Below are 21,038 nucleotides of genomic sequence, written 5' to 3' on the forward strand. Positions count from 1 at the left end.
ATTAGTAAGGAACCCACCAGGGTTTATCTAAGGAAAAGATAATGAAATTTATCATTATAAACAATTCACAACCTCAGTAAATGATGCACAACCATGCTGTAAAACTATCTAAGCTTACCACCATATCATTCTCGTTTCCTCAAGCCAACAATAATGCTCTCAGTTCTTTAAAGAGTTTTCAAAGAAGCTCCCAGTTCTTATAGTATAGTTTAAGTGATTTAATTGGCTAATAAATCGTCCTAAGGGAGGAAAGTTGTGAGCTCTAAAGTAGTGTCATAAATGATGTAAATTGTTAAGACATTTCTTTTGGGATTATTTACGTATTTTTCTGCATAATGGGAAATCCGTCTGTGGACGGACGCTGGAACGAACGCTACTGTGCAATCCACGAAACCCATGCAGGATGGATTTCACAAAATCCGGACACCTCTAGCAAGAGGGTGCTGTTGCACTGCTGTCCTGTTTGTGGATCTCCACGGGCAGTTAGCTGGTTGGCCGCTGCGTGAACAGAGGGCTGCACTAGACGGAGCTGCGGGCCTCATCTATACCTTGAGACCCTCCGGGATGGCAGGGGGCCGGAGGATCCCAGGCTTACCTGCTGGAGCCCTGCCCTCTTGACCAGATACGAAAGACGGCAGGGCTCCTGCAGCTTTCACTGTTGTGATGAAGAGGGAATTTCACCAGGTGAAATGACCCCTGCTGAGATTCCCTTTCGCATTCAACTGTTAACGATACAGGAGCCCGGTCCTCTTTTCCATAGGGTCACCCTACAGAGCACACATATTGAGCTCACTCTCTCGAACAGGATTTTTCCTCACCTCTATCTGTCAAAGCAGGGATTGTCACTCGGAAGGCATGTAACATAACCTTATACGTTGCTCGGTCGATAACAGGCAGCCCAGAAGAAGGTATTTTGCATCATTTGCTGCCTGATCCTTACTGGCTCAGTCCAGCTCCTGCACCATAGGGATGTAGGAAGCTGCATCAGACCCTTGGTCCATCTAGCCCTGTATTGTTGACACAGTCTGGCAGCAATGGCTGTCCAGGGCTTTAGGCAGGATTCCCGTCCCTCCCCCCTGCCTTGCCCCACCCCACCCCACCCCACCCCATCCTACCTAGAGAAGCCAGGGATCGAACCTGAGACCTTCTGCATGCAAAGCAAGGACTCTTCCACTGAGCTATGGCCCCTCCATGGAAAAGAGTGTGGAGGAATGGGATCTCCAACAACCAGGTGCGGTAGCGAGGCATTGGGGAGGATGGGATTTGAAGTCCCTTCCTTCTCAGCCCAGGCCTCTGGCTAGTTTGATGGCTGGCTGGCATTCTGCAGCTGTGTTCTGCCACAGCCTCTGAAGGCCACCTTTCCGTCCTTCCCTCCCTTTTGTGCCATCCATGCGCAGCTCACGAAGACGGCTTGTGCCAGCGGCTAGGAGAGCCATGTGTTTCTCTGGCTCCGCAAAGACCGTGGACCGCCGACGAATGGGAGATCCCTCGGGAAAGCCTGAAGCTCGTCAAGAAGCTGGGAGCGGGCCAGTTCGGAGAAGTTTGGATGGGTAGGTTGCGTGGCATTGCCCCTCATGGGGAAGACGGAAGGGATGGCGTGGGGCCTGGGAGCGTTTGCCTTTACACCCGAGAGCCAGTGTGGTGTAGTGGCATGAATGTTGGACGGGGACCTAGTCCCCACTTGGCCATGGAGCTCCCTGGGTGACTTTGGGACATCCACTGACTCTCAGCCCAGCCTACCTCGCAGGGTTGTTGTGAGGATAGAATGGAGAATTGTGCATGCCGGCTTGGGCTCCTTGGAGGAAAAGGCAGGATAGAAATGTAACAAACAAATTAATAAATAAGCATGGGAGGGCTATTCTTTCCCGCAAATTTATACCTGGAGAAGAGAGATGGGGATCACTACCACAGTTGAGCTGAATCTCTAAAGTCTTCTCCAGTGCAACCGGAGTGGCTATTTTCAACCCCACCAGCCCAGAACTGAAGGGAAGAGCTAGGAATGAGCCCCCACCTCACCCCCTGTCCGGCTCCAAGCTGTAAAAGAAATTCAAATTCATTTCCAATCAGGACAGATAATATGGAGTGAGGTGGGCAAGCCATCTGACCTGGTACATTCTAAAGAAGCCTTCCTCAACCTGGGGCGCTCCAGATGTGTTGGACTGCATCTCCCAGAATGCAGCATTCTGGGAGTTGTAGTCCAACACATCTGGAGCGCCCCAGGTTGAGGAAGGCTGTTCTAAAGCTTCTCGTATGGGCAGTAGAAAGGTTCACAGCGCAGTGTTGAGAAATGCAGGCAGCTGTGTTGATCCATATCAACAACAAACCATTTCTGGACATTTTCAACTCCACTGGGAGCAGACCTTTTGTAAAGCTAATGCATCTTAAAACCTCTTCACTGGCTGCCAATTAGTTTCCAGGCGAAGTATAAAGTATTGGTTATTACCTTTAAAGCCCTACATGGTTTGGGTCCAGGCTACCTGCGGCATCGCCTTCTCCCGTACAATCCGCCCCACACACTCAGGTCCTCTGGGAAGAATTTACCAGCAAAAACTAGATTAACAACTGTTACCCAGAAGACCTTCTCTTCTGCTGCTCCCAGGCTGTGGAATAGCCTGCCGGAGGAGACTCATCAGCTTGACAGTCTTTTAGCGTTCAAGAAAGCTATCAAGACTGATCTCTTCTGGCAGGCCTATCCAGTGGAATTTTAGGATACTTTTAATATGTTTTTAGGATGTTTTTAACAGTGTATGCTATGTTGTTAATCAGTATTTTACTGATTGTAAAATATTGATTATGCTTGTTGTTGTACCCTGCTTTGATCCAATTGGAGAGGCGGATAAGAATTATTATTATTATTATTATTATTATTATTATTATTAGATAAGGTGCAGATACGAGACATAGGTACTACTGGGCCACCAGGTAGACAGGAACTTCCTATGACCCTACCTTCAAAATGATGTTGACTGTGTTCAGATCATCTTTGTCACCCATGATGCCTTAACTATGATTTGCTGCATGTGATGAGCGCCCGTGGGCCATCATCCCCAAAACTCCCTCGTAGGTCGTTGTGTTGTCCAAATCTGGTGAGGGTGGGTTGTTGATTTGTTTACCCAACCAACCACAACCCTAAAACGCCCTCGCCTGGTTCAGATGGGTTATGGAACAGACGCCCGGCACATGCTGCAAACCACAGCGGCTTATTTAAGCCACCTTTAAGTGGCAACAATCATGTGGTCCCAGCCATAGATTTGGTGACGAAGACATGTGCTCATAATGACTGAGTTTTCCCAGTGGTGTAGTGGTCAGTTTTTAAATGCAGATGCTCCTCATCACAGTCCCCATAGCCATGCCCTGAAGGAGCGTCCACAAATTCATTTCACTCCAACTACTGCGAGTACTGTGGCTAAGCTCAGAGGGAACAGTGGTTGTAGCATCTTTATTGCTTGGTGTCATAGATCACCACCATATAGATAAAAAGAAAGAAAGTACAGCGATGTGTTTGTATAGACATACATATTCATTTCCAACAGGAACGTCCTTTCTACGCTGGTTGGGACTGAGTGCGTGTTTTCCTTGCTGTGAAGGGAATTTTTGCTACCTGGGCAGTGGTAAAAAATATCAATGCCAGAAAGAAGATCTCATCTCTGGTCTAAAAAGGGCGAGATTGACAGGGACCACAGAGTAAGGGGGATTCCACACGTCGTACTGAGGGCGCTTCCATGCGCCCCCAGTGCGCCCCCAAAGTGATCGTGTAGCTTGCCTGGAAGAGACGAGGGAGAGGCGTCCTTGCCGCCGCTGCCACCCACCTACCTCCTCGCCGGCCAGGTCGGAGAGCTCGGCGGAAGGCCGAGCTCTCTGACCCGGCCGGCGAGGAGGTAGGTGGGTGGCGGCGGCGGCGGCAAGGACGCCTCTTCCTCGTCTCTTCGAACAGGCAAGCTACACAATCGCTTTGGGAGCGCACTGGGGGCGCATGGAAGCGCCCTCAGTACGACGTGTGGAATCCCCCTAATAGGAAGAAATTTATGCCTCAGATGGTCACAGAAGGAACATCTGAGTTAATAGTGGGAAACATTCTCAACCTTCACAAATCCACAAATTCAAAGGCTTTGATGGCTTCGAATATTATCAAATCTTCCCTCCAAAATAGGGGTAGCTGAACTCCCTGGCGTCCCGTTCATGCTCTGCTCGCTGGATTCCTTCTGGCTGTCCAACCCTGATGTGCATGCAGGGTGAGCCACTAGATCATCTGCAGGTGCCAAGTGATAGAATCATAGAATCATAGAATAGCAGAGTTGGAAGGGGCCTACAAGGCCATCGAGTCCAACCCCCTGCTCAGTGCAGGAATCCAGCCTAAAGCATCCCTGACAGATGGTTGTCCAGCTGCCTCTTGAAGGCCTCTAGTGTGGGAGAGCCCACCACCTCCCTAGGTAACTGGTTCCATTATCGTACTGCTCTAACAGTCAGGAAGTTTTTCCTGAAGTCCAGCTGGAATCTGGCTTCCTTTCACTTGAGCCCGTTATTCCGTGTCCTGCACTCTGGGAGGATTGAGAAGAGATCCTGGCCCTCCTCTGTGTAGATAGATAGCTCGCATCTTTTTAAATTTTGCCCATGAGCCGCTTTTGGGGCAAATTTGCGTTTGGGGACATTTATGGAAATCGTGATTTGTGCAAAATTGTGGCCCTAAATAAAAATGTAGGCATGAAATGCAGGCATTTTGCACAAATTGTACGATTGATGGCCAAAATTTTGCACAAGTTGCAATTTCCATAAACGGTCCCAGATACAAATTTGTGCAAATCACGATTAGCACAAACCACAATTTGTGGCAATTGGAATCCGCAGAAATAAATTTTAAAAAACCACGAGTTTGTCTGACTCAGCATGTGCCAAGTTGAGTGAACTGGGGTGGGGGGGCTGAGCTGGCAAAAACCCACTGAGCACTCCCCCCCCCCCCGAAAATGGATTCCTTCAACATCCCTGCTCCAGAAAGACAAAAGGCATACAATGCAAACATAATGTTGTGAATGATTTTCTTGAGTGGGGGCACAGAGGGGTCAGTGAATTCTGATGTGGGGTGACAGATGGCATCAATGTCCCTGCTACTAAAATACTACCAGTGCTGCGACCTTTGGCTTCACCACATCACAGATGTGGGGCTTCCAGAAGGTGGTAGAGCAGACAGCCATTAACTTGCCATTAATGTTCTTCCGCAGGGTATTACAAGAACAACGTGAAGGTGGCAGTAAAGACCTTGAAAGAAGGCAGTATGCCCCCCAGTGACTTTCTGGCCGAGGCCAACTTGATGAAGAAGCTTCAGCACAGCAAGCTCGTTCGACTGCATGCCGTGGTCACCCAACAGCCGATCTACATTGTAACGGAATACATGCCCAACGGTAAAATGTCTCAGCAATATTTCCAGCAGATCTGTGTAAACTGCATGGGTTTGCATTGGGAAGGCAGAACCTCGAGACTTCTGGATTTTCAGCCCCTGGATCCCAGCATTTGATGTTTAATTGACCTGACATATGTGAGGAACATTTTCGTCTGTTGCTCTTTTATTTGGTTAAAATTAAAGAATATGGATGATTTTATATGCTGCCTAACATGATATGCTATCATGGGGCAGGGAAAAGTCACCATGAAGTGAGAAATGCCTGGAGTTCTTCATTCATAGAATCATAGAATAGCAGAGTTGGAAGGGGCCTACAAGGCCATCGAGTCCAACCCCCTGCTCAACGCAGGAATCCAGCCTAAAGCATTCCTGACAGAGGGTTGTCCAGCTGCCTCTTGAAGGCCTCTAGGGTGGGAGAGCCCACAACCTCCCTAGGAAACTGATTCCATTGTCGTACTGCTCTAATAGTCAGAAAGTTTTTCCTGATGTCCAATTGGAATCTGGCTTCCTTTATCTTGAGCCCGTTATTCCGTGTCCTGCACTCTGGGAGGATCGAGAAGAGATCCTGGCCCTCCTCTGTGTGACAACCATTTAAATATTTGAAGCATGCTCTCATGTCTCCCCTCAATCTCCTCTTCTCCAGGCTAAACGTGCCCAGTTCTTTCAGTCTCTCTTCATAGGGCTTTGTTTCCAGACCCCTGATCATCTTGGTTGACCTCCTCTGAACACGCTCCAGCTTGTCTGCGTCCTTCTTGAATTGTGGAGCCCAGAACTAGACGCAATACTCTAGCCCACATTTATAGAAACACATTTATAGCCCACATTTATAGAAATATTCCAGCCCACATTTATAGAAAGGAGTAATTCTGGAAGAATTCCATGGATTTCTTACCTTGTGGTATCATGTCCCTGTATCAAAAGGTTACCCTTAGAAGGAAAGTATAGCTTCCAAATCGTGCAAGGTACTGGTTCCCCTCTGTTCGGCACTGGTTAGGCCCCATCTAGAGTATTGTGTCCAGTTCTGGGCTCCACAATTCAAGAAGGATGCAGACAAGCTGGAGCGTGTTCAGAGGAGGGCAACCAGGATGATCAGGGGTCTGGAAACAAAGCCCTATGAAGAGAGACTGAAAGAACTGGGCATGTTTAGCCTGGAGATGAGAAGATGGAGGGGAGACATGAGAGCACTCTTCAAATACTTGAAAGGTTGTTACACAGAATGTAAATCAGTCAACCCACCCAATAATATATGGCCAACCCTTTCAGAAAACAATCTTTCTCCTCCCTTTCAGGATGTCTGCTGGATTTCTTGAAGTCAGAGCAAGGAATCAAACTGTCCCTCCCCAAGCTTATAGACATGTCAGCCCAGGTAGGTGATTTGACTCCTCTTAAAACCCTAATTGAAAGAAGTATTAATATCTTCCCTACTTGAGAGCTATGTTCTCGGGGACCCGTCTGACATCCTGAAAATATCTTTCTTCAAAGCCCACGCCTGCCAGAGGAAAATGCATCAAGGGAGACAGAAGAGGCCCATCACCTGAGGCTTCTGAACTGTAGAAGAATTAAACGTTGAGATGCACATGCATTGAATGCCAGGATTTGAAAATAATTGAGCGGGGATGGTGAGGGGTGGGTGAGGAATGGACTTTGAGCTTAGCTGGATGGCCAGATTTCAACTTTGGCAGCAGCTCAGCATAGCGTAGTGCTGGGATGGCCAACCTGCAGCCCTCGGCTTTATTTTTTAAAACCCTCCTCAAGGAATCGGTCCAGACCAACATGCCCCTGCTGCAGCAGCCTGGTGAGTGAGGGGGGAAGGAGGAGCCAGAGAGAAAGGGGCAGAAGAAAGTCAGAGGGGGAAAGGAAGAGGCAGACCCAGGGAATCTACACATCGTTGTGAGGGCGCTTATATGCGCCCCCAGTGCGCCCCCACGACGACTGTATAGACCGAGAAAGAAGAGACGGAGGAAGAGGCGGAGGAGGCAGTGGCTGGGGAACCGGCCGCGTTCCTTGCCGCCGCCGCCTCCCCGCCGGCCTCCTGCTGCCGGGCTAAGAGCCACCCGGGTCTCCGACCCGGGTGGCTCTTAGCCCGGCAGCAGGAGGTCGGCGGGGAGGCGGCGGGTGGCGGCAGCGGCTCTCCGACCCGGGTGGCTCTTAGCCCGGCAGCAGGAGGCTGGCGGGGAGGCGGCGGCGGCGGCAGTGGCTCTCCGACCCGGGTGGCTCTTAGCCCGGCAGCAGGAGGCCGGCGGGGAGGCGGCGGCGGCGGCGGCGGCGGCTCTCCGACCCGGGTGGCTCTTAGCCCGGCAGCAGGAGGCCGGTGGGGAGGCGGCGGCAGCGGCAGCGGCAAGGACGCGGCCAGTTCCCCAGCCGCTGCCTCCTCCGCCTCTTCCTCCGTCTCTTCTTTCTCAGTCTACACAGTCATTGTGGGGGCGCCCTGGGGGCGCATATAAGCGCCCTCACAACGACGTAGAGATTCCCTCAGAGAGAGAGAGAGAGAGAGAGAAATGAAGTGGCAGAAAGGGAGACAGAAAAGAAATGGCACAGACTAATCTACACCAAGCAGGATGTAACACTATGAAAGTGGTATGAAAGCGGTATATGGTATGCGTCAATAAGCACCAACAGTTGTCAGGGCACTTCAGTACCGCTGTAAAGCGGTCGTGTGGCTCCTGCCTTTTATATACCGCTATCATAGTGGAATAGCCTGCTTGGTGTAGATGAGGGCATTGAGAGAATGAAGTGGCAGAATGAGAGAGGGAGAGAGAGAGAGAAAAGAAATGGCACACAAAGAGAAAGAAGTGGAAGAAAGAGAGCATAGTTGGCAGAAACAGAAAGAGAGAGGGAGGGAGAGAGAGGGAGAGAAATGCCAAGCCCCACCTAAGTGGCTTCAGTCCCACATGCCACTGACATGTGGTCCCTGACATCTTAGCCCCCAAAGAATGGGACTGTCAACAGAGAAAAGGTCAGAGTATCTGACTGGAGAGACCTGGGGGCTGCCTTCACGGCGCTGAGTTGGTGCCCTCCGCCCCCAAACCCCACGGTATCTCACTGGTGTGGGGTGGCAGCCAGGAATGCAGGTGAAGGGAAGGAGCACGGCCTTTCTGGTGGCCATTAGGCCTTTTGCTGGGCGGACGGTGACCAATCAAGGCTCGCCATCCACCCGGCCACGCTTCTGCCGCAACTCTGGAGCAAGGAAAGTTGGTGGACGCGCTGTCCTCACCTCGCTCCAGAGAAAAAAGTCAGAGTAAGCCCCCCACTACCTTTCTGCACAGCTTCGCCGGAAAGCCCTGGGGTGCATGCGCGGTGGCTGCTGCGTTGTGTAATCGACGCAGAGCCACTGCAGAGCCACCCTGGGGCTTTCTGTGCGGTTCAGATCCGTGCTCCGCCATGAAGCTCGCTGGATGATCTTGGGCCGGTCACTGTCTCTCAGCCTGACCTACCTGACAGGGTTGTAATGAAGATAAAAGGGGGGAAGGAAAGAACCATGTTGGCCAAAATCTCGATGCGAGAATAAATCTTGATTTGGCCACCTACTCATCCCATGTTGTTTCAAAAGATACATGAGTTTCTAGTGTGATCTGGCTCAAAACGCTGGTCCAGTGACAAGTACGGTCATGATGGTATCCTGTGCCTATTTGGTGTATTCTCTTCCCTCTCTTATTGTTTTATTATGATTTTATTTGAAAGTAAGCCTATGTGGCAGGGTGTTGCTGTTTTATTCTTTTACTATGTACAGCACCATGTACATTGATGGTGCTATATAAAATAATAATAATAATAATAATAATAATAATAATAATGGAAGAAGAATTACGGAATCATAGAATAGTAGAGTTGGAAGGGGCCTATAAGGCCATCGAATCCAACCCCCTGCTCAATGCAGGAATCCACCCTAAAGCATCCTTGACAGAGGGTTGTCCAGCTGCCTCTTGAATGCCCCTAGTGTGGGAGAGCCCACAACTTCCCTAGGTAACTGATTCCATTGTCATACTGCTCTAACAGTCAGGAAGTTTTTCCTGATGTCCAGCCAGAATCTGGCTTCCTTTAACTTGAGCCCATTATTCCGTGTCCTGCACTCTGGGAGGATCGAGAAGAGATCCTGGCCCTCCTCTGTGTGACAACCTTTCAAGTCCTTGAAGAGTGCTATCATGTCTCCCCTCCATCTTCTCTTCTCCAGGCTAAACATGCCCAGTTCTCTCAGTCTCTCTTCATAGGGCTTTGTTTCCAGACCCCTGATCAACTTGGTTGCCCTCCTCTGAACACGCTAATAATAATAATCTGTGTGAAGACCAGCACAATAAGAGTATTGGGCTAACCCCTCAGATGCAATCTTTTAGGCAAAGGCTAAAATTAGGAAATTATCAGTGTGCACTTGGTCCTGTGGTCAACCCAGCAAGCGTTCCTGCTCCCCAGTTTGCATGAGCTGAGGGGAAATCAGCCATCTGCCGCTATCTCATTAACATCAGGACAGGAAGTGACGCCCATCTCTCCATTTTCCACTGAGGTGAGCGGCATTCGAGCCGAAAGCTTGTCGGCTTGAGCAAGTCAGATATTTGTGGAAAGTCTCTTTTCATATCCTGTTTGAAACCACATGAAAGTGACGCGGTGGAAAATAAAACAACCAATAACATCGCTACAGGGTTGAATTTTGTTGTGCTCCTCTGTTCTGAAGAGAACCAAACAAAATGGAGGGTCAGCTATCTTTGGACCAGCCTGGTTCTGTGAAGCATTGTCCTGGAGTAAAGGCTGCGATGGCACCGAAACTCCGGCGGAGATCCAAGTGGCTCCCTCTTTATTAGCTTTCCAGCAAAAGTTTAAAACGTTTTCATTTCAACTCGCAATTCATGTGTGATTCTGCTGTTCTTTTCAGTTGGACGCTGTATTGGTCACTGGGTTAGATACACACTTGATACACACACACACACACCTGGTTCTCCAACTGAGGTTCACTGTCTAAGGCAGCCCTCCCCAACCTGGGAACTCTTTAGATGTGTTGGACTGCCAGCCTCATAATCCCCAGCCAGTATGGGGATGATGGGAGTTACAGTAGGGTGACCCTATGAAAAGGAGGACAGGGCTCCTGTATCTTTAACAGTTGCATAGAAAAGGGAATGGCAGCAGGTGTCCTTTGTATATATGGAGAACCTGGTGAAATTCCCTCTTCATCGCAACAGTTAAAGCTGCAGGAGCTATACTAGAGTGACCAGATTTAAAAGAGGGCAGGGCTCCTGCAGCTTTAACTGGTGTGATGAAGAGGGACTTTCACCAGGTTCCCCATATATACAAATGACACCTGCTGAAATTCCCTTTTCAATACAACTGTTAAAGATACAGGGGCCCAGTCCTCCTTTCCATAGGGTCACCCTACTCAAGCTCCAGCATTGGTGGGGTTTTGTGGTGACACTGGCCAGAGAAGGGGCTTATCAGGCGAGATTAGCTTTGCTGGGGCCCTCCTCCTGGCCTCTTTGAAGTGTGGCTTCCAGCAGAGAGGGTCCCAGCAGAGTGATTCCTTTTTGCTCCTGTTGCTGTGGGCGGTGGAGCAGCCGGAGGACAGCTGGGAGACTTTTCCCAATGCATCTGGATCCCTTCTGGATCCCTACTCAATGGCCCCCTCAATTCAGCGCTTATTGCTTGAGACATTAGAGTGTGCCTGGAGCTCACCCCTCGTGCACGCCTAAGTTTGCGTTTTAATGTAAACCTACCTAATTCTCAGTTTCCGAATGAATTCGTGAACCAAAATGCTGTTCTCATAGAATCATAGAATAGTGGCTCTAATCATAGAATCATAGAATAGTAGTGTTGGAAGGGGCCTATAAGGCCATCAAGTCCAACCCCCTGCTCCTGCCATTTTTACACTTCTCTGAATTTTGCGATGTAACTCCGCAACAAAAGGAAAAAATGCATACCAAACTGTATCTATTAGAGGAAACTCTACGCAATCATATCTGTATTAGTTATGTATGCTGAGTTTGTTTCTTTTTAACTGACCCCAGAATAGTTGTTATAAAAGGATATTGTTGTTTTTATGCTTTTGATGGGTTTAAATTTTGTATATTTGTTTTCAATGTTCACTTTTAACTTTTGTAAACCACCCAGAGAGCTTTGGCTCTGGGGCGGTATATAAATGTAATAAAATAAATAAATAAATGGGAATATCGCTTGCAAAAATTCCATACGTGCAGCAAAATTCCATGAAAAGAGAGGTATATTAGGCAAAATTGCATTAAAAAATACAGAAATAATTTTGTGCGGAAATGCAAACCAATTTTGCACAGACAATGATATCGTCAGCTGATGTGGAAATGGAACAGAAGGAACTTAACACCGAGGAAATGAGAAATGTGGAGAAAGTGAAATGGACAGATTTGTCTGTCGCCAGCTCAACCGCAGGAGCCGTCCTTCCACTGACGGGCAGAATCTTTGACCATGCTATCCAGTTTCATTCCGTTGTCGTTCTTGGCCCTCGTAGGTTGCCGAAGGGATGGCGTACATCGAGAGAATGAACTCCATCCACAGGGACCTAAGAGCAGCCAACATTCTGGTCTCGGAGACCCTCTGCTGCAAAGTCGCAGACTTCGGCTTGGCTAGGATCATAGAGAACGAATACCTTGCGCAAGAAGGTCAGTGCAACGCTCACAGTTTTGTGGTAGAATTATAGGTCATCTTCCATGAGGCGTCAGCGGCTTGTCTATATGCTATGTATACCCCGTCATGGCTGTGCAGTTGCATCCCGTTGTTTATATGATGCAGGCACCAACGCACAGCCACATCGGGCTTTTACTCGCAAACCTGCGCTTTTTCGAGGTGTTGTTTTATCGCAACTTTTTACATTGCTCCGATGTCACCATGTTGTGTTTTGTCTTTCAACGGAGGCTTCAGTTCAGATTAAGAGAGTGGGCCTAGTTAGGGGTGGATTACAGTGCAGGGTAGGCACGGGAATGCAGGGAGGGGGCCAGCTTGGCAAAGCTAGTATTGGCTGGCATGGCAATGTTAAAGGCTGGGTAATGAAAGTTGGGACCGTTATGACAAATAGCGCATAAATTCAATGAACTGCAGCAGCGCAGATGCGCAGCTCCAAGCTTTCAAAATTGCGCAGAGTTGCCAGAAAACAAACAAGAAAAATGTTTTCGGGGTTGTCGGTCCCCCGATATTTGCCGCCCGTTAGCGCTGTCTGGCCACGGCGCTGCGATTTTCCCTGCCTCGATAACCCACGGTCACTCCTCCCATATAACCCTATCGCTGCCACTGCACAGCAGCGATGCTTCGGGGTTTCGGGGGGAATCAGTAGGTGAAGTGGCGTCGTTTAGACATCTAATAATGATGCCTGGTTCATACCATCTGTAATATTCTAGAAAAAAAAATAGCATCCTGCTCCAATGACAGAAAAGCTATTTATTTATTTATTTATTACATTTTTATACCGTCCAATAGCCGAAGCTCTCTGGGCGGTTCACAAAAAGCTAGCACGGGGCAGGGGTGGAAAAGCTATTCCTGACATGCTAGTTTTCTGTGTGCACAAAGCTTTTCGCTTCCTTTTTTGGTGGGGAAGTATTTGAAAATAAGAGTCCCCTTATTCACAGTCTGAAATGGTGCAGTCCCAGAAAACCTTCGCCATGTCATCCTGCTGTAGGTATAGCCCAGCTGACTTGGACCAGGTGAGAGCTCAGCTCTGAAAAAGGCTACAGGTGTGGTTCTCTGTGTGTTTTAGTGCTGGCTAGCCTGAATCTGAGCACTCTGTGACAGCTTCTCATGAGGAACGTACCCTTTCCCGACAGGTGCCAAATTCCCTATCAAATGGACAGCGCCAGAGGCAATCAACTTCGGGGTTTTCACCATCAAATCTGACGTCTGGTCTTTTGGGATTCTTCTCACTGAAATTATCACCTATGGACAGTGCCCTTATCCAGGTACAGTAGCCTGCCATATCCTATCATTTATTCCTCCCCTGAATTTGTAGCCTGTCACATTCCTGGTTGCTCGGGGTGTGTCCTTTCCTTACCTTTATTTCTTAATTTTTTGCAACCTGTTAAAAACTTTGTGTGTGAGAGAGTATTTTTGCTAGGGGACCCTCTAGAGATGTAAAGGCCTGGGATGGCAGTGGGTGGGGAGGACAGAAAAATTGGCAAGAGGGCAGGGGACTCCGGGGCATTTTTGTCCCTGGAAAAACCCAGGAGAAGCAGCCTCTCCCTAATTTTTCCAGATTTTCCCCAGGTTTTCCCCCCAGGCTTTTATGTCTCTACTATCTCTTCACCAACCCAAAAGATGAAACTTGGTATGTGACTAGATTACTAGGAATGCTGCAGGGGAAAGCTAGATGTCCTGATGTCCAGCCAGATTCCGGCTAGACATCAGGAAAAACTTCCTGACTGTTAGAGCAGTACGACAATGGAACCAGTTACCTAGGGAGGTTGTGGGCTCTCCCACACTAGAGGCCTTCAAGAGGCAGCTGGACAACCCTCTATCAGGGATGCTTTAGGGTGGATTCCTGCATTAAGCAGAGGGTTGGACTCGATGGCCTTGTAGGTCCCTTCCAGCTCTGCTATTCTATGAGTCTATGATTAATATATCTTTCCCTTCAACAGTTTAAGCCTAGCCTTTTCCCTGATATGCTAGCTGTCCACATTCGGGGAAGGTTTTTTTTTTTTAACATGGGGAGCAATGCGGGCTGGTGGCTCTGATGTCAGTGGGGCGGTGAATCCGATCTGGGTTTCACTCTAAAGGAGCTCTCCGAGGTATGAAGCCGCTACCGGCCTCTAATGATGGGTAGCGTTCCAGACCTCTCTTCTGAAATCATACATTCCAGGGAGGATTGTACCACATGTATTGTCTGCACCTTTGAATTGGCTCACTGATGAACTTCTAAGGTTGGGAAAGGCTGCTCACGGGGGGGCCTTGAATGTTTTGACTTGATGCTTGGGATACAGTTCCAGGGTTGCATCCCCAGGAGAAGACATGGAGGAAACAGGGGAGCGGGTGGGTTAGTGTGCTGTTGGACACAAAATGTGCAGTTGGGGGGGGGGAATGTGCAGTTGGGAAAAAAATGTGCAGTTGGAAATCTGATAATGTGCAGTTGAAAGAAGTGGTGAAAAAAAAGACACGTGTGTTATGTGTGTATTAAGAGCTTAACAACAGACAAAGTCAGGGATGGCTTGTAACACAAATTATATCAGGTTGCAGGTGAAAGAGCCCTTGATGGTGTGACTGGTGTCGTTGGGTCCTGTGACGGTGTTGCTTGAATAGATGTGGGGGCAGAGTTGGCACTAGGGTCTATTGCATGGTCTGGTCCCTCTGCCTGTGTCTCTGTCCTGTGTCCTATTGCTGGTTAGCATCCGCTTCAGGTTGGGCGGTGGTCTGTAGGCCAGGACTGACCTGCCTCCCAAGGCTTGCGGGAGAGACGTGTCTGTGCTGATGATGGGTTGGAATTCACTGATGGTCTGTTGCAGTGGTTTCAATTGGGGGCTGTAGGTGGCAACCAGGGGTGTCCTTCTCTTGGCCTGTTGTCCTTCTTGGGTATCCGTATGGCCCTGTGTCAATCTGTCTTTACGTTTAAGGTGTTTCTAGTGTTGGTGAGAATCTGTCCAGTCGTGAAAGAGAAATAATGTGTTTGGCTTGGGTGGGGGTGGGGTGAGCCTGACAGGGCATTTGTGCAGTTGGAAAATTTGCTTTTTTAAAAAAAAAAAAGCCCTGGGAGGAAGTGTCGGTCATTTAGATGTAGATATAAATGAGAGCCAAGGACCGTTCCATCCTGGCCTTTGCTCTATCGTGACATCTTAAACCTTCGGTGACCCCAAGGGTGCCATCTCTTCCTTTGAGGTGGAATATGTGCTTTGCATGCAAGAGGCATGGGTTCGCTCCCTGACATTTGCAGTTCAAGACGGGGTTAAGCCCCAAATGGGCCGCCGTGCTCTAAGCATTGTCAGGCAGTGAAAACCACATCCCCTTGAGTCACTTTCCTGCAAAGGGGGTGGTCAAAAGGAGGCAAAGGTGTTTGTGATGCAGCCCTATAGCCCTGACCCACACCCCAACCCACAATTCAGGCTTCCCTGGTGTGGCAAGGCCAGTGGGGCTCTGGAACAAGCACCTTCAGAGCCCGAATGGGTGGAAGCTGCATCCCTCACTCTGAATTGGCTTTGGTTGAACATGATCATATAGCCCCCAGCCTGGCTCGGCTGTGGCTTATTTGTTTCCAGGGGGGCATCTTGAGGAGGGATAAAAAGCGGCAGCGGCAGCCAATCAAAGTGGCCGAGACACTTGCACAAAACAGGAGGGAGTTTTTGGGAGCTTCGGAAAACGTCTGGCTGAGAAAATTCGGGGCATCTGTAGAAAAGAGGTTCGAGTTGCAATGGATGGGACAGACTTCTGCGTCAGGCCTTCTGCGTCACTATTTCCTGATGGTGGTATTTTGGGGGCAGGTTGCTAGATATTCCTTTATTCTAGGCAGAGCTGAAGGTGATTGGGGTGTCAGGGAGAAGGAAGAAAGGTAAATTCCATAGGGAGCCATAAGGTTCCCTATCCCAGTGAAGAGGGTGCGCGTAGGAGCCCTATATAGAGCTGGTCACTGAACCTCCAGGGACACAGAGCTCTGATCATTGCAGCTAGTGGGGGAAGCGGGTGGACAGTGGGATCAGAGAAAGGTTAGGTGGCGAGAAAGTGAGGCCACCTTTTCTCTCATTCCGTTGGGCAGAACCAAGCCGCACGCAAGCTGCCAGACTATGAAGGACTTTCCCGAAGGAAAACTTGTTTGCCATTACGGATAGGGCTCTGACCTAGGTTGGGGGGGGGGGGGGTGTCAGCCAGTTCTGGATGGGGCTACACTCCCCCTGAAAGACTGCATTCACAGTTTGGGGGTGCTCCTGGATCCGTCGCTCCAAATGACAGCCCAGATGGATGCGACGGCCAGGAGTGCCTACTATCAGCTTCGGCTGATACGCCAACTGTTCCCCTTCCTAGAGTCAGAAGACCTAAAGACAGTAGTGCACACGCTGGTAACCTCAAGCTTTGACTTCTGCAATGCGCTCTACACAGGGCTACCATTGTATCTAGTTTGGAAACTTCAACTAGTTCAAAATATGGCAGCCAGGTTGGTCACCAGTACATCTAGGGGTGAGCATATTACCCCAACATTAAAATCACTCCCCTGGCTGCCAATTAGTTTCCGGGCAAAGTACAAAGTGTTGGTCATTTCCTTTAAAGCCCTAAATGGTTTGGGTCCCGGTTACCTGCGGGATCGCCTTCTCCCATACAGTCCGCCCCGCGCACTCAGGTCCTCTGGGGTGAACTTACTTCAGTCAGCTAAAACTAGGCTGACATCAGTTTCCCAGAGGACCTTTTCTTCTGTCGCCCCCAGATTGTGGAACGGCCTGCCGGAGGAGATTCGTAAAATTAACACTCTGTGTGATTTTAAGGCAGCTTTAAAGACTAGCCTTTTCTGGCAGGCCTGTCCTGGGGGGATTCTACATGTCGTACTGAGGGCGCTTGCATGCGCCCCCAGTGCGCCCCCAAAGCAATCATGTAGCTTGCCTGTTCGAAGAGACGAGGAAGAGGCGGAGCAGGAGGCGGCTGGGGAAGCCGCCTCCTGCTGCCGGCGAAAGAGCCAGCCGGGTCGGAGAGCTTCCTCTGCTCTCCGCCCCGCCTTCTTCCGCCGAGCTCTCCGAACCGGCCGGCGAGGAGGTAGGTGGGCGGTGGCGGCGGCAAGGACGCGGCCGGATTCCCCAGCCGCCTCCTGCTCCGCCTCTTCCTCGTCTCTTCGAACAGGCAAGCTACATGATCGCTTTGGGGGCGCACTGGGGGCGCATGCAAGCGCCCTCAGTACGACGTGTAGAATCCCCTCAGATCAATGTTAAATCATGAATTTTTAAGATGTATTGATTCCTGTTCTAATGTTGTTCCCTGCCTCGATCCAAAAGGAGAGGTGGGGAAGAAATAAATAAATATATTATTATTATTATTATTATTATTATTATTATTATTATTATTATTATTGCAGAGCCTTTTTAGCAGTGGCGCCAAGGCTTTCGAGCAGCCTTCTCCATGAGTGGGCCGTCACTTCTGCCGCTTGGTCTTGTAGTGTGGAGGGAGGGGTGCCATGCTGGATCAGACCGAGGGTCCATCTAGTCCAGCACTCTGTTCACACAGTGGCCAACCGGCTGTCGACCAGGGACCAACAAAGCAGGACACGGTGGAACAGCACCCTCCCGCCCATGTTCCCCAGAAACTCGAGTACATAAGTATACAGCCTGTGATACTGGAGGTGGCACTGATAGTCTTAACTCCAGAGATACCACCTTGGCCAGTCCTTTGCCCACGGCCTGCTCCCACATCCCAGCATTTCATGCTGGTCAATGCAAAATGTGTGGGCCCAGCACCTGACTCATTAGTTTGTTCATTCATTTATTTCCTTCATTCAAAGCATTTTTCCTTCTGTTTTTCAGTCCAAAGACTCCCAGACAGCCCTTATTCTCAGGTTTACAATTTTAAAAATGTCAGGAGACACAAGGAAAGGGATTGGGAGGGAGGAGGAAAAGGCATGATGTTAATGACTGAGAGCTTCTCCACACGAGCGATTTCTTGCACGCTCATGATTGGTCACTCGCACACGTTTGCAGGTCCTTTTCATAACGTCGCCAACCTCTGATGCCTCTCCCGCCATTTGCAAGCAGGGATCCGTTGTTTTATAAAACCCTGAAAATGCAGTAATAAATTGAAACTGCAAAACAGTGCCATCTGCTGGTGGTAGAATTGAAACGCATGGGAAGGAACCAGCAAAAATAGAGCTGGAGCAGAGGGTTAAACCCACGAAGACTCCAGAAGATAAAGCCCTGGTAAGGCCGCGGGATTTTTGCTAGGTGTGGAGAAGCCCTCATTGATTCCCTTGGGAATGTACCTATTCTGGCATCATTTGTACTCTGTTTCACACTGCTTCTGTTGTCTTTCTGGCCCCGTTCCTGTTTCCTTTTTCCTTTTCTGCAGTTCCTCTTTTAAGGTGGCCGTGTGTCCTACTTGACAGAGGAGATCTGTGTTATCTGAAGGACAATCTATCTGAAGGTGTCCTCTTTTTGAAGGACTGTCCAGTCCAAATCCAGTTGAAAGACACTCTGGGAGGACCGAGAAGAGATCCCGGCCGTCCTCTGTGTGACAACCTTTTAAGTATTTGAAGAGTGCTATCATGTCTCCCCTCCATCTCCTCTTCTCCAGACTAAACATGCCCAATTCTTTCAGTCTCTCCTCAAAGGGCTTTGTTTCCAGGTCCCTGGTCATCCTCGTTGCTCTCCTCTGAGCCCCCTCCAGCTTGTCTGCGTCCTTCTTGAAGTGTGGTGCCCAGAGCCTCCACTTGGGAGATTATAAACAAGTTTTCACATTCTTTCTTTCCCTTCCACAGCTATGACCAATCCTGAAGTGATCCAAAATCTAGAACGGGGATACCGGATGCCCCGCCCGGATACATGCCCGCTTGAACTCTATGCCATTATGCAGAAATGCTGGAGGAACAACCCTGAAGAGAGGCCCACCTTTGAATACCTCCAGTCTACCCTTGAGGACTTTTACACATCCACGGAAATGCAGTATCAACCGGAGCCCAATGTGTCTTGAGCTAAGACCATTAGGTAGAGATGGAAGAGAGTTTTTAAGATCGCTTTGCGGACACCAGTGACTTTGCCAAGCAGTTTGCTCTCTCTCTCTCTCTCTCTCTCTCTCTCTCTCTCTCTCTCTCTCTCTCTCTTTCTCTCCCTTCAACGTCATCTTTGTGACTTGCCTAATTCTCATCAAGGTATGAAAGGAACTAGTCCCTTTATAAGGCCATGCATTACAAGGAGGGGCATTCTATGCCAGGCATAAGGAGAGGATTTGAGAAGGGAAGACGCGTCCGCCTCTTAAATTATGCTCCGTCGCCTGTCCCAACCTAATCCCTACATTAAACTATAATTTAAACTGTCAGGGCTGTATTGCTAGCCAAGCAAAAGAAAGAATACATGAGGGGAAGCAGGACCTCACCCACTGGCAATACCCTGAACGCTGGCATGGGAAGTAGCCCCCGTTTTTGGCACTAGTGAGAAAGGACCATAGGCATGTACAGCTGTATGCATGGAGGGTGTTATCTTGTGATCAGGAACCCTGATTGGCCTGGTTGCATGGAGGGGTCCTCCTTGTGATAAAAAAACCTGATTGGCCCAGCTGTATGTACGGAAGGCTCTTTCTTCGGATCAGGAACCCTGATTGGCCCAGCTGTATGGATGGAAGGCTTTTTCTTCCGATCAGGAACCCTGATTGGCCCAGCTGTATAGATGGAAGGCTTTTTCTTCTGATCAGGAACCCTGATTGGCCCGGCTGTATGTATAGAAGGCTCTTTCTTCGGATCAGGAACCCTGATTGGCCCAGCTGTATGGATGGAAGGCTTTTTCTTCCGATCAGGAACCCTGATTGGCCCAGCTGTATGTATGGAAGGCTCTTTCTTCCAATCAGGAACCCTGATTGGCCCGGCTGTATGTATGGAAGGCTCTTTCTTCGGATCAGGAACCCTGATTGGCCCAGCTGTATGGATGGAAGGCTTTTCTTCCAATCAGGAACCCTGATTGGCCCGGCTGTATGTATGGAAGGCTCTTTCTTTCGATCAGGTACCCTGATTGGCCTAGCTGTATGTATGGAAGGCTCTTTCTTTGGATCAGGAACCCTGATTGGCCTAGCTGTATGTATGGAAGGCTCTTTCTTCGGATCAGGAACCCTGATTGTCTCAGGAACCCTGATTGTCCCAGCTGTATGGATGGAAGGCTCTTTCTTCTGATCAGGAACCCTGATTGGCCCAGCTGTATGGATGGAGAACTCTCCCTCATAACTGGGAAACCTGATTAGCCCAAATATATGCATGGATGGCCCCTTCCCTCTAACATTCAACATGGCCAGCAGGAACGTCAGCATTGGAAGCATGGCCAGTAGGCATGAACACTGCTTCTATGAAGTCCCCTAATGAGACCTAATTTTAATGTTATTGATTGTTCCCAATGCCTTTCATTGAATTGGATCCAGGCTTTGGGTAGTCACATTGAAATGAATGGGACTTAAATTAGACAAGACTTCCCATTTATTTCAGTGGGTCTACTCTAAGTATGATTAAGTCTGGATTCAACCAAATATCTTCATCGAGGGAAATCATTCTGCTTTAGAGAGACGTGAAATTCCATCTCCTCCTAGCATGTCTCTGTGCTCTGTCGCCGAGCGTGTGTTGCTGGAAACCATCTCTTCACTTACGGTTAGGGGTGTGCACGGACCCCCCACTCCGCTTCACTTGCAGATCCGCCATTTTCCGGATCGGGCCGCTCCGCCCCGCCCCCACTCCGCCCACTTCCGCTCCGCTCCGCCCAGAGCTCCGGATCCGGATCCGGAGCTCCGTTTCCCCCCCCCATAGGCTTGCATTGAAAGCTAAAAAATTATACAACTTTTTTCTGTTCAAGTTAGAAACCTCATGTTTGGCACCATGACACCTCATGGGGATATACACACGCATGCCAAGTTTCAAAGCAATCCCATCATCCCCTGATTTTTGGCAAATTTTTGAAAATCGGGCACCCCACACACAACATCCCTGCGAGGTGGGCAGGGGAGGAGGGAGGGAAGGCAGGCAGGCATGCAGCTGGCATTTCTGGGGGCATAAGGA

At 49.3% G+C, this 21,038-nt stretch overlaps 1 protein-coding gene across 1 annotated transcript in view; it reads left to right on the top strand.

Annotated features, from left to right (window-relative positions):
- The window catches only part of BLK (BLK proto-oncogene, Src family tyrosine kinase), a 55,513-nt gene extending 36,489 nt beyond the window's left edge, over positions 1-19,024 (top strand). The window contains exons 8-13 of the mRNA XM_063125522.1: positions 1,398-1,550; positions 5,217-5,396; positions 6,685-6,761; positions 11,859-12,009; positions 13,165-13,296; positions 18,768-19,024. Of these exons, the coding sequence (XP_062981592.1) occupies positions 1,398-1,550; positions 5,217-5,396; positions 6,685-6,761; positions 11,859-12,009; positions 13,165-13,296; positions 18,768-18,979 (905 nt within the window). The 3' untranslated portion in view covers positions 18,980-19,024. The remainder of the gene's footprint in view (positions 1-1,397; positions 1,551-5,216; positions 5,397-6,684; positions 6,762-11,858; positions 12,010-13,164; positions 13,297-18,767) is intronic.
- Positions 19,025-21,038: the final 2,014 nt, after the last annotated feature.

The sequence above is a fragment of the Elgaria multicarinata genome, chromosome 4, assembly GCF_023053635.1.
Source record: "Elgaria multicarinata webbii isolate HBS135686 ecotype San Diego chromosome 4, rElgMul1.1.pri, whole genome shotgun sequence".
In the NCBI taxonomy this organism is placed as follows: domain Eukaryota; kingdom Metazoa; phylum Chordata; class Lepidosauria; order Squamata; family Anguidae; genus Elgaria; species Elgaria multicarinata.